This window comes from Lepidochelys kempii, chromosome 2 (genome assembly GCF_965140265.1).
Source record: "Lepidochelys kempii isolate rLepKem1 chromosome 2, rLepKem1.hap2, whole genome shotgun sequence".
Lineage (NCBI taxonomy): Eukaryota > Metazoa > Chordata > Testudines > Cheloniidae > Lepidochelys > Lepidochelys kempii.
In genome coordinates, this window is record NC_133257.1 from 175,771,038 (window position 1) to 175,784,685 (window position 13,648).

Consider the following 13,648-nt stretch of genomic DNA (forward strand, 5'->3'; position numbering starts at 1 on the left):
TGCTTACCCTGGGCATCAAGAGAACAAGAAACACAAGATGTTTAGAGACACTTAAAGGTCTTGTGAGGATTTTACTTTTCAGTATATAATGACTGATGGGGAATGTACTTTGAATACTTTTTGTTTCTTTTGATAGTTTATTATTTCACTGCTTTATAATGTGTAGTCTGCATGCAGGGAAATGCTATGGGTTCTTGTTCTTTTCTCGTACCAGCTTTACACTAGCATAATTCCACTGAGTTCAGTACTTCTGATTTAAAAGTGACGACAGAATCCAGCCCTACAAATGTATTTAAATCTGAGCATCTTGCTCACAATTCAGGTATCAGGCCAGATCTACGTAGCTTCAAGAGCAGGTTGAAAAAAATCACTCCAATATTCCTCTCTTTCTCCCCCACCCTCTATTTTTCATCAGTTTCAAAACTTTTCAGCCATAGTCAGTCCTTCACAGCTGCTCATAAAACACCCTATACTGGATATTGTGGGACTAATTCTGCAGTTACTCTATACACATTGATGTAAATAGTGGTTCTACGTGCAAAGTACTTGCAGGATCGTGTCCACTGTTAACATGGTGTCCAGAGGCAATACTAAGCTTTAGGCTTAAGAAATTGAGATCCTAATCCTGCAAACATTTATGTATGGGCATAAAGTTAAGCATGTACACATGTGTTTCCAGGATGGGGTTTAGTTAGCAATTAACACTCATTTTGTTAAGCTGTTTATGAATCTGGCCTATCAGAAATTCATCCCATAGGTGGGACATCTTTATGTTATATTTCTTTCCATCCTTGAACATATGTGGAATGTACTGCACAAAATATAAACATTTGCTATGCTATACTTCCAGTGGGACGTTTTTGTCAATTGTTCTCAGAATGATGAGCCGTTTTACACCCCTGCTGATGCTTACGAAAATGATATGAAAACTCTGTTGTAAAACAATGTGTCTTTTATCTCACTGTTCTGGTTGTGTGGAGGAGTTGCTGCTAGACCAATTATGTGTATTTTGGAGATAATGTTTCCTTGAAAATGTAGTATTTGGTTACAAATATGAGATCACAAAATAATAAAGCTTAGGTGCAAAAGTTTAACAGAAAGAAAAAGTAAATAATAATAAAACAAAAAAATAGAAGAAGAAAGAAACAAGCCTATACTGGTTGATTACCCTGTAGCAGAGTACCATTCTCGGATGATTTAAATGTTAACTGTGATTGAACTGCAGTGTGACTATTTCTGAGTTACAAGAATTTTTAAAATATTTTAACTTCTCTGTGCCCATTAGGGAACTTCATGGCTGACACCATGCTGTACACCAGTCGTTCTCCACAGGGGTCCAAGGCCTCCTCAGGGGGCACGAGCAGGTTTCAGGGGGGCCGCCAAGCAGGGCCAGCATTAGACTCACTGGGGCCCATGGCAGAAAGCCAAAGCCCTGCCACCTGGGGCTGAAGCCTGGACCCTGAGCCCCGCCACCCAAGGCCGAAGCTGAAGCCTGAGCAATGTAGCTCTGCGGAGGCCCCTGCAGCATGAGGCCCCAGGCGATTGCCCTGCTTGCTATCCCCTAACTCCAGCCCTGGCTTTTACATGCAGAATACCAGTTGTCATGACACAGGTGGGCTGTGGCGTTTTTAAAGCATGTTGGGATGGGCCTCAGAAAGAAAAAAATTGAGAACCCCTGCTGTACACCGTAACCACCACTCAGTGGGTTAGGAATCAAATCCTCCTGCTTAAAAAGCACCTCCCTGTTGAATCTAAGGAAAATCAATTAGCCATGAAGGATACATAGTTGAGTGGTTCTGGTTCTGTCCTGCCCAGTTCTGGTTCTCTCCTGGTTCTGTCCTGCCCAGGGCAGTGGTGCAAACCCACATTAGTCAATGATTGATATATTTTTTTCCCCATTATTCTAGTCAGGATGATTTTGATACTAAAAAATTGTTGCAGGTGATTTACTTTGGTATTAGAAACAGCTTCTTGTCCAAAATTTTCCTCTCGCTTATATTGGCTCAAACCCGGTGAGAGTTGCATAACAACAGAGAGGAAAACTTAGTCCAAGTATTGAAGTTTAAAAAAATAGTGTAGAAGGCATATGAAATAATTTGCGGGAGAAGGGTTCCTCTGCCAACGTCAGGAATGTGTTTAGTATACTTAACACAGAGGTTGGCAAAATACGGCTCGCAGGCTGGATTCAGCCTGTCTAACATTTCTGTCTGGCCCCCTCACGCTCTCCGAGTCCAGGCCACTAAAAGTCCCATGGCACAGCAGGTCTCAGACAAGCTGCCTGCCTACCATGGCCCCACACTGCTCCTGGAAGTGGCTAGCTGCTGCTGGCAAATCTCTGTGCTCCACTTGCTGCCCCCAGCCCAAGCACCATCCTCACGGAAACCGGCCAATGGGAGCTGCGGGGGCAGTGCTTGTGGGCGCAGGCAGTGCACAGAGACCTGCTGTCCCCCTCCCCACCAAGGGGCACACAGAGATGTGCCAGCAGCAGCCAGCCGCAGCTGCTTCCGGGAGCGGTGTGGGACCACAGCATGCAGGCAGCCTGCCTGAGCCCTGCTGCATCACTGGCCAGGAGTCGCCTGTGGTAAGCGCCTTCCCCTGGTCAGAACCCAAACTGCTGCACCCAAACTCCCTCCCAGAGTCCACACTCCTCACCCTGTCCTGCACCCCAACATTGTGGACCAGCCAAGAGCTCCCTCCTGCACCCACACTCCCTCCCAGATCCCACATCCCTCCATTAATATAGTAGAAACGTGTGGCCCATGACGACTTACCAAAATTCATGGGGTGCCCCCCCTGTGAAAATTATTGCCCACCCCTGACTTAACAGGAACCTTAATGACACACAGAGTATGTACTTTAACCTGTTAATATAAAGCTGGTCTTCCCAGCAAGCTGATATCTCAAAGGTTGCACCAACTGATATTTTTTATCTCAGTAAAACTATTAGATACAAAGGTCAAATTCTGCTGTCTTATGCCATTGTAAATTGGGAGTGACTCCACTGATGCCAGTGAAGTTATTCCTGATTTAGCAAGGTGCTGAGCAATGGCCCCTTTCCCACAAAGCATGTAAGCCTATCCTTAACTGTGCTTTTCTGGATCAGGGCCAGAATGCTCAGTGCCTTGCAGAATTGATGCCTTACTGCAGCGTGATTGAGATTTGAATTTGGCTCTAATATGCTGGTGAGGAAAAGCTCAAACTCCCTTCTGGCCTCTCCATCCCACAAATTTCACTTGATGATGAGAGTGGAAACCGGTGTCTCATGACAGGCTTTACCCAGATGTTCTTTATCTGGAGTTTTCTCCTTACTTGTCAATCTTGGTTTAGCAAATATGCATTTTAATTTTTTTTTCCCTTTCTTTCAGTAACAAAAGTCATCTGTGCCCAGCAATGTTCAGGCCGATGCAGAGGAAGGGTGCCCAGTGACTGTTGTCATAACCAGTGTGCTGCTGGGTGTACAGGGCCTCGTGAGAGTGACTGCCTGGTAATACTACAGCAACATGGTTAAAGTTCAGCAGCAGCAGCCAAGCTTTGGGCTGAATGCACTGTAACTTTTTTATCTTAGGAGCCTTGAAAGTGACGCTGAGCACCAGCTGTCTTATTAAAATATGTATGGGACAGATTCTCCACCCATGTAAATCAGTATAGCCAGTCTATACCAGCTGGTGATCTGGCCCATGTATTTCTTATACTTAGCAACAGCTTAGAATTTTAAAACAAAGAATTTTAAAATGAAACTTACTTTTCATCATTTTTAATACCCTTTGTGCATTTCATTTAGTTTAGACCATGAGAATAGATTATGCAATTTCCTTTTTCTGTCTTTCATTTACTAGAACAACTCTGCTAGGGTTCACAGGACTCAAGGGGATGGAATCCAGAAAAACCTGTTTACATTAGTTGTTTGGTTGGTTTTTTTTTAAACTGTTGCAGTGTTTCCGTTGATCTGTTTTGTGAACCTGTCCCCCTTTTAAAACAAGGGATTCCATTTAGTTTGGGCTTAACTCTAAATTAAGTGGAATTCAAGCAACTTCTATGGAAACGGTCCAGTTTATCTTTGTTTCTTCGGATATATTTGTGTGTCCATTAAAGATGTAAACAAATCACATTAATTATGTTCTTATTGATTCATGGAAGGAAACATTAGTTCTCTCTCCTCAGAAATCCTAGGGAAGAACCAAGGGAGGAAGAAAGATTGTCAACTTGAATGTAGAGTTAGCCTTGTAGAAATGACTTGCACTTCATAAATGCCCATTAAATTGCTCATCACCTGTAGCCAAGCCTAATGGCATTACTTTAATATTTAACTGTCCAGGTCAGTAATTGACTGCAGGGACTTATTTCATTAATGTTATTAAAAAGTTGCCAATAAAGAAAACAGCCATTTATCTTGATCTGGTTTCTGATTTCTTAGCTTTGTTCTTACTATCCAATACATGCAGGCAGAGCCCTGTTTCTAGGTGGAACTCATGGGCACGCCATAAAAGTAGAAGGGTCTACCTCTCAGGGGTCTGGTCTAGTGTTGGAGCCTGGGTTCATAAGGACTTGGTAATGTAGAAGTTATTTGCATGAGTCCGTTAAGATTAAGAACCCTCATACGCTATTTTTGTAAATGTCAGACACAATTGCCCTTCGCCCTTGGACTCTCTCACCTCAATGGCACAAGAGTCCAATCCTGGAAAGTGCTCCGTGCCTCAGTTAGTGCTAAGAACCTGGTAGATCTGGCAGTCGCAGCCTTATAAAACAGGAATTATACGTTTATTGTATCTTCCCTTTTGCTATAAAAATAGACTGTAGTTTACTTTGTCACATTCTTCAATGGCAGGCATGCCGCAAGTTTCGGGATGAAGCAACGTGCAAGGATACTTGTCCACCATTAGTGCTGTACAACCCGACCACCTATCAGATGGATGTCAATCCAGATGGAAAATATAGCTTTGGAGCCACTTGCGTGAAAGAATGTCCACGTAAGCTCACTTAAGCTTGCAATCTGGTCAGACCAGGGAAGATAGAGGGTGAAGGACGCGGTGGGCAGAGGTTGATATTGGTTCTCTCCCACCCAATTCAGGCCCCCTCAACTTAGTGGCCCCCTTTTAGACCAAGGAATTTCCTCACTCTCCTCAGCTGCTTTTGCTATGGAAACCAGCAGCAGAATATCAGAAATGAGATGTAGCTGATACAAAAATTTTAAGCCATTTGTATTTTATCAGTTATTTTTATTGGTTTTTCAGGGCTGTTTTTGTTTTAATTTTGAAGATTTTAGCTTAGTCTTTACTGGTGAATGCCAAAAAGAAACACTTTATAAAATCCATCAAACTCTCTCATAAGACCTGATCACGTTCCCACTGAAGTCAGTGGCAAAACTCCCAATGACTTCAATGGCACGGGGGCAAGCCCATAAATAAAGTGGGGCTGGTTCTTAGTGGGGCTTACAGAAATCTGTTTTTAACACCTAGGGTATCACATCACAAAGCATACGAGTTCTTCTTCGCTCCTGTATTCATTGCCATGTGTGTTGTGTTTTGTTTTTTCTCTCTATTCTCTGTCCATGGTCTTTTAAAAACATTTATTTAAAGGTAGAGAAGGACCCAAGTCACAGAATTAGGACCTGTATCTGAAGGTCACCATAGCCTATTATAAAGATGGTGTTATATTATAAAGACTGAGGATGGGGTTGGGAATCAGGAGGTGTTGAGCTCTATTCCTGATTATGCTACTGATTCGCTAGTTGGCTTTAAGAAAGGCCAACTTACTGTCTCAAATAATAATATGATGATGATAATAATAGTCATCCACCCCACTCCTCCGGGATAATTTGTTAATGTCTGTAATTTGGTTGGTTAGTGCTTTGAGCGTAGCAACTTCTAAGTACGCTAATGTGTGTTTTAATTCACCCCTTCTCTATTACAAAATGCTGAAATACCTTTTAACTTTTGATCAATTAAATGCCTGTTTACAGCATAAATACAAATCCCAAAGCATCTCTCCTTTGTTTCATTGCCCATATTGCATTTCCCTTCCTGTCTTTGCAGATAACTACGTGGTGACAGACCATGGCTCCTGTGTTCGCTCGTGTAATGTCGATACCTATGAAGTGGAAGAAAACGGTGTTCGGAAATGTAAAAAATGTGACGGGGTGTGTAGCAAAGGTACGGAAAGTGCGGCAAGATATTAATATTTTTAGTGTGAGGAGAATTTACTTGACGACAAAGCATCCAACCAAATGGGACCCTGATCCTAATTAGAGCCTCAGGGTGCTACTGCAATATAAATATCTAATAATATGGAGGCCTAAGCAAGTAGTTTAGCAGCTTCAACCTGCTCCTCAGCTCCTGGTCCCCTTTGCTCCCGCAGAGGCAGCCGTAAGAGCCCCCGGGGTGGGGAGACCCGGCTCTGTCGCTGTCAGACCCTTCCGGGAACAGGGACCGCAGGGTCGTCCTCCCGGCACACAGTCCCTAATACCCCTCTCCCTACATCCTGAGCTACACCCTCCCTGCACCCCGAGCTACCCCCCTGCCTGCACTCAGCTCCTAGCCACCCCTGTCCCCGCACCCCAAGCTACCCATCTGCCTGCACACAGCCCCAACTACCTCTCTCCCTGCACCCTGAGCTACCCCCTGTCCGCACACAGCCCCTAGCCACCCCCTCCTGCACCCACAGCCACCCCCTGTGTGTACACAGCCCCAGCTATCCCCCTCCCTGCACCCTAAGCTGTTTTCAAACTTTATGAGCTAAGCCCTAACTTTGAGTTATAAATTTGGTTGCATCTCCCTTCCCCAAACCAGACAGGCTAGGTGGCCAGCTGAGGTGAGTCGGAGTGGAGGTTGTGATACCTCCCTGGACCCTGCCATGCAGAGCTGGTTTGAGCCCCACTGACCCCTGCTCCCCCGAAATAGAAGTCAAACTATGCCTATGCCCAAGGCCCCTTCCCTGAGGCTCTCCACCCCCGCTGGGCCCTGGAGTTTTTAGAGCATGTTGAGAGGTGCCTCAGAGACAAAAAGGTGGAGAACCCCTGTCCTAAGGCAACGCTTTGTTGGCAAGCTGCTACTGGTAAAATTCTGACCATGCCTTCATATTTAAATAAATCTCACTGTAATAAAATCAGGAAAAATTTGAGGTCTGAGACAGCAGTGTCACGAAGCAATCCTACCAAGCTCATACTTGTATGGGTCTCATCCTAGGAGTGACGTCATGTACAGCGTCCAACTTGGCTGGTAATAGCCGGAAGGCCACCATCTTTTGTTTACGGTCCAGCACGCTCAGTCGTATAGTGCCTTCGCTCTTGTTTTTCTTAAGTGTTAGTGGGTTCGTTCTTCTTTTGATCTGTACATACGTACAATTGTGTATTTTAGTGCGCACGCCGCTTTCTGCTTCATGCGCTATCCATGTTTCACATGATTGAGTTTGCAGTGATTGTCTTGTGGACCTGGGTTGAGTGGATCTTGAGGAGGATAAATTTGTGTTGGCTTCCCTCCGTCAGTTTCAGGAACCTTCACAGTAAATATCAGCGTGCAGACAAAAGGATAAATAGAGGGTTTTGAGAGGAAGGAAGGAAGATATACATATATATCAAAATATTCTGAGTACTTGGTGAGCAAGTTATTTCAAACTATATGCATATGATTTATAGGCTATTAAAGCCTATAATATTCATTATATTTGTTTGAATATAGACTAGCTTTTCTCACTTTCTCAATGCCTGTCTAGAGATTACCAGTCTTTTTTCTGGTAAATTCTTTTTCTCTTTCTCACATATAGCAGTGTGGCCGAGGTGTTTACTCAAGATTAATTAATGGTCCTGGGAGAGACAGAGGATAGAGAAGCTAACACAAAGAGAGATGTCTGCCTAGTAAATGTTTCAAGAAAAGCTATCTGCCCTAAGCAGTCTGTGCATAGGAAGTGACAAACTCCGTAGCTTATCATTTGAGAACATCATCAATGAGTTTGCTCTCCAAAAATCACGAAAGAAAATGTTTTAAATTTCAGTGTTAAAATTAATGTGATGTGCAAACAGACATACTGCAGGTTATACTGCTTCGATTAAGTAAGCTGGTCTGTGTAAGTGTAACTGCTTTTATGTTGCTGTAGATATAAAGTTTTCATATCTACTAATTAAGAAATCATAGACAAAATATATTAATTTGAAACTATTTTGTAATGCAAACGGGCATAATGCAAGATGTGATTCAGTTAGATTATTCTATTTTTACAGCTTCGCCTTTGTATATATGCAAATATAAAGCTTTCATGTTTATATATTCAATGTCCTTTCTGTGAAAATAATAATAAAAAAAAATTATTATATGGGGCCTCTTACACTTGACATAGCTTAGGGCCTCCAGAATGTCAGAATCTGGCCCTGGGAGTAACACAAAAACAGGTGTGTTTGGAGAAGTGTGCGTGCACCTTTATGGGCTTACACTAGATCCTGGGCTGAACAAACTTGCAGGGCTGGATTCTGACGTTCTGGAAGCCCTAAGCTATGTCAAGTGTAAGAGGCCCCATACAATAATTTTTTATTATTATTATTTTCACAGAAAGGACATTGAATATATAAACAAAGATGAGACCTATCTTGGGAGCAGATTATCCCACATCTGCCTATTGCAAGGTTCTTGTACCTTCTTCTGAAGCATCTGGCACTTGCCTCCGTCAGAGAGAGGATGGTAGACTAGATGAACTGTGGGTCTGATCCAGTATGGCAGTGTCTATTGCCTAAACCTCTTGCACTTGAGTAGAACTTGGAGCCCTACTCATATCCTAGTGTTGCAAGGAGCATGTCCAGCAACTGCAACATCATATTTATCATTATAAATGTCTGTTCACCACCACCACCATCACTCCTTAGTTCAGACTGCTTTGTGGTTTGTGCAGCGTTTATTAGGATGACGTCCAGATCTTCTATGTGCTTTTAAGGCAATATTAGTAATTCACATCACAGCCTTGACTTTCCCTCTGCTGAAGATATGCATGTGTGCTTGCATCTCTTCTCACCTTGACTATTAAGAGTCCAAGCTCTATAGCCTCCACAAATCCTAGTTGTCGAGGCCCATCATGTACAGAATGTCGCTGCCTGCCCTCTCCTACCAAACAGCACATCTACATTCTCCCCATCTTTACACAACCCTATTGGTTCCCCATCCAGTTCCCGCTCCTCTTAGTACACTTGCTACTATCTATCTCGTAGATCTTATGTGTCTCTCTCCTCCCAGCTCATCTTCTCTGTCTCTTCCCCAATCCTGCCACTTGGTGCAAAAGGCTTTTACATCTGCAGCTACTGCCGTGTATCTCTCCCCTTCATTCACTCTGTGGACCTGATTCTCCTCTCTCACCAGTGTAAATGAGGAGAAACTCCATTAAAACCACAGGAAATATCCTGATGGGAAAGTAGTATAAGTGAGATGAGAATCTGGCCTTCTGACCCGTTTTAAAAAAACTCACCTGAAAACAAACAATCACCCTTTCTTATAACTGTTAATTTCTCTCCCCTCTGGTTTTGGCCTTAATACTGATTTATTTATTTATTTTATTTTTTGAATTATTAAACCTACAAGACCAGAGCAGTGTAAAGGGGCCTTGTTGTGTAAGTTCCATAATGCCTGTGTACTCCTGTTTTCTCAAATTATTACCAGGTCTTGCCAGCTTTCACACCTTGGGTATTTCTGTAATTAATTTTATAGCTACAGATCTAGAGATAAAACTGCTACAATAGACTCTATCCAGAATAATGTTACATTGATATTTATTTCCTTAAATGCATTAATTCCTAAAATACCTAAGAAACCTGCAGCTTTTGTGCTTTCATTTTAACAGTCTGCAATGGGATTGGAATAGGTGAACTGAAAGGGATTCTCTCCATAAATGCTACAAACATTGACTCTTTCAAAAATTGTACCAAGATCAACGGGGATGTCAGCATTCTGCCAGTAGCATTTCTAGGGTAAGTCATCAGCTGATTCGTATGTGGTTGAGGAGAAGGGGTCACAGTTGGTCTTTTACCAGAAGCAGCCATTAAAGTTAATGTGTTCTTTTTCAAATTGCATGATCTGTTTTGATTTTTAGTGATCTCTTCACCAAAACACAACCACTGGACCCAAAGAAACTGGATATCTTCAAAACCGTAAAAGAAATATCAGGTAGCGATATGTTTGGCTTAAAATTTTGTCTGATCTTGTAGTCCCAGAAAACACAAACAAAGATGGGAAAAGGAATAAAAACAGTTTTTGTTAAGAAAGACACAACAAACTAAATCATCTGAGTTAGTGCCACTATAAATCCAGAGTAACACCTTTCACCTGCAGTCAGTGGAGTCACTCTGGATTTACACCCATGTAACTCAGATCAGAATCTGGTGTAAGGTGTATGGTTTTACCAACCCATTCCTTCTGCTGAATTGTCAGACATATTAAAGAGCAAAACCAGAACACTTTCAGATACCCAAGAAGTATGATGAAGCAGATGCACAGGAAATGGCGCTCACTGCTAACCCACCCTGAAATAATGGCTGTATTTCTATTGGTGGAAAACTTTTCAAAGGTTCTTTGGGAAATTGTACTCCATTGCTTCCATCGCACCAATGAGAGTCACGAATCTGAATGCCTTTTCCTTGGATCCATGCATGCACTGAGTCGCCTGGGCCTGATTTTGATCTCACACCAACAAAAACAGAGTACTTCTGGTGAAGTCAAAGGACTTCACACCATTGTAAAAGCAGTGTAAAATCTGAATTAGACCCATGGTCTCCCCTTTTTTCTCTCATTTTAAACATGTCCAGTTACTTTAGTGTAATTGTCACTACATTTAGAAAACTTATATATAATACTGTTCCCCAAATTCTTTCCCCATTGAATGTCCAAGCAGGAAAATCGATGTCTTTAGCAGTTAAACTCTGCTGTGCTTTTCCCCACTCATTTTTTTTCCCATTTCCTAAATGCTTCCACTACTAGAAAGCTCCAGTGATGTCCTCATGTTTCAGTGAAATCCAGGGACACTTACTGCAGCATTTCCTGATGAGAGACCACAGGAGTTTCTGCTCTTAAGTGCTGCAGGATGTACAGCTCAATAACACACTAGACTTGTACAATGTTAAGCCCTCTTGGTGACCTGAAAGTAAACTGTTTACAAAGCAGCATTAAAAATATCTGCAGACTCCCTAAAATGTAATTCTTTCATTTTGCAAGTCCCATAAAGATGTGAAGAAGATAAAAGTGCCTTCCCCAGCTCAACAGGAATTCACAATAAAAATCCTATTTTCAAGCTGCTGAGGTTTTGGGGGTTTTGTTTTTTTTCCTGTTTCAGGATTTTTGTTGATTCAAGCCTGGCCTGAAAATGCCACAGATCTCTATGCTTTTGAAAATCTGGAGATTATACGAGGCAGAACAAAGCAACAGTAAGTAACCCATGTGCCAGAATGAGGGGGTGAGAAACTGTGTTTACAGCCAGGTTTCTCTAAATAATAAAAGGTTTTGCAAAACTTGGGCCAAATTCTCTGATGGTATAAATTTGTGTAGTCCTATTGAAGTCAATGGAACTGCACCATTTTATATCCGTTTTATACCAGTTTGGTCCTATGTGTCCAAGTGACTGTCAAGACATTGTCCCTATTTATATCTGAAAGGAAAGATGGATTTGGGATTAGAGTGCCGGAATGGACCCTGGGAGATATGGCTTCAATTATTGGTTCTGAGGCAGTCTTCCTCTGTGATCTTGCTCAAGTCACAAAATCTCTCTGGCTAAGATTTTTAAAGATATCTGGGTGTTGCTCTGCTCAACATTGCAACACCTACCTGACTTAGGAGCCTAAGTCACTTTTTGAAAACTAGATTTAGGCTCCTGTCAGTAAGGCCTGTAACACTGAGCAGAGCAATGCCTAAATACTCCAAAAATCTGGGCCTTTGGGCTTCAGTTCCATAGCTGTAAAATGGTGATAAGAGCTTGTCTATACGCTGGGGCAATACACTCTACAGGACTGTGATGTCAAAAGCTCACTAATGAACTGCACATTAATTGGTCTGGGTAGACCCTGCTGATACAGGCTAAAGGTTTCCTAGTACGCTTTAACATAGTACTATCTGAAACAGTAGTGCGCATCAGCAGGGTCTATATGGACCAATTAATGCTCAACACGTTAGTGGGCTTTAGAAATCACAGCCCCAGAGAGCACATTGCCCCACCATGTAGACAATCCCAATATTTCATTGCTTCCACTCCTTGTCCATCTTTTATGTAGATTGTTAGCTCTTTGGTACAGTGATTTTTCTCTTATTCAATGCATGTACAGTGCCTAACACAATAGGGCCCTGATCTCAATTGGTACCTTTAGGCACAACTGTGATATAACTAATGAATTACAGCAGTGCCCAAAAGTCCTAATATGAATCAAAGCCCCATTGTACTTGGTGCTAAACTAACATGCTGAGTAGTATGGCAGACTCAAGTGAAAAATAATAACTTTAGCTTTACCTCTATATCGTATTAGTGCATACACGATGCAGTGTGTCAGAGGACTTAACTTTCAGTCCCTACAGAAAATCAGATGTGAATATAGTACCTTAACAATAGATATGTCATAAAAACATCTGTAATGTCACACAAATTAAGTTTGGTGGACCAAGCAGTATATTTCCTTGTAAAACATTCAGTGTACAGTAACCCAGATGGGCCTTTGAAATTCAAAAAGAAAATGTACTCAGTAATCCGTTTCCATCTGTTCTTTTTGCCCCACACCATTTTAGTGGTCAGTATTCTCTTGCCATTGTTAACCTAAAGATACACTCTCTGGGATTGCGCTCCCTCAAGGAAATAAGTGATGGTGATGTCGCCATTATGAAAAACCAGAACCTCTGCTATGCTGAGACAATGAACTGGAATAAACTCTTTGTGACAGAAACTCAGAAAACAAAAATCGTATCCAACAGAAATAAAGATGAATGCAGTAAGTTAATACCGTCCGTTTGTCCCTCTTGGAATGCCATTGCGGGGTGCAGAAAAAGAGATTGTGACCAGTAATTTAAGCAAACCTTTCTTCCTCCTTGTATATTACCACAAACAAAAATCTTTATTAAGCTGCAATTGATGATGTTCAACCCTCCTTTTCTATCAACACAATTACTAAAATTCCAGGCATCAGTTAAACTGATAGTCACATCCCCCTCAACCTCAATTCACATGTCTTGCCAACCAAACACAACAATAACCAAGCACTCCTCTGCTCCATAGCCAGCTCCCATCAATGCCAACATATAACCAAGTACAACTCCCAGTCCCTCACAATGCTCCTCAAACACTCAGTCTTAACTCCACCCTCAGATTGAGATAAGTGACCTGCGTGTAGTGGCAAAGCTCATAATGAATCATCATAAAATCCCAGGGTTGGAAAGGACCTCAGGAGGTCATCTAGTCCAACCCCCTGCTCAAAGCAGGACCAATCCCCAATTTTTGCCCCAGATTCCAAATGGCCCCCTCAAGGATTGAACTCACAACCATGGGTTTAGCAGACCAATGCTCAAACCACTGAGCTATCCCTCCCCCAGTAATGTGGTGTTTCTCAAGGAGAAAGTGGGAGGTAAGAGTTGAGGTGGTGCATTTGAATGTGATTCTGAGGAAGTGGATGTCTTCATTGTGTTTGGTTATATAGTGAAACTGAAAG

General features: G+C 42.2%; 1 protein-coding gene across 2 annotated transcripts in view; it reads left to right on the forward strand.

Moving 5' to 3' along the window:
- The window catches only part of EGFR (epidermal growth factor receptor), a 226,163-nt gene that overhangs the window by 161,698 nt on the left and 50,817 nt on the right, over positions 1-13,648 (forward strand). For both annotated transcript variants that reach the window (XM_073332807.1, XM_073332808.1), the window contains exons 6-12: positions 3,366-3,484; positions 4,826-4,967; positions 6,033-6,149; positions 9,814-9,940; positions 10,063-10,136; positions 11,299-11,389; positions 12,735-12,934. In XM_073332807.1, coding sequence (XP_073188908.1) covers positions 3,366-3,484; positions 4,826-4,967; positions 6,033-6,149; positions 9,814-9,940; positions 10,063-10,136; positions 11,299-11,389; positions 12,735-12,934 — 870 coding nt within the window. The remainder of the gene's footprint in view (positions 1-3,365; positions 3,485-4,825; positions 4,968-6,032; positions 6,150-9,813; positions 9,941-10,062; positions 10,137-11,298; positions 11,390-12,734; positions 12,935-13,648) is intronic.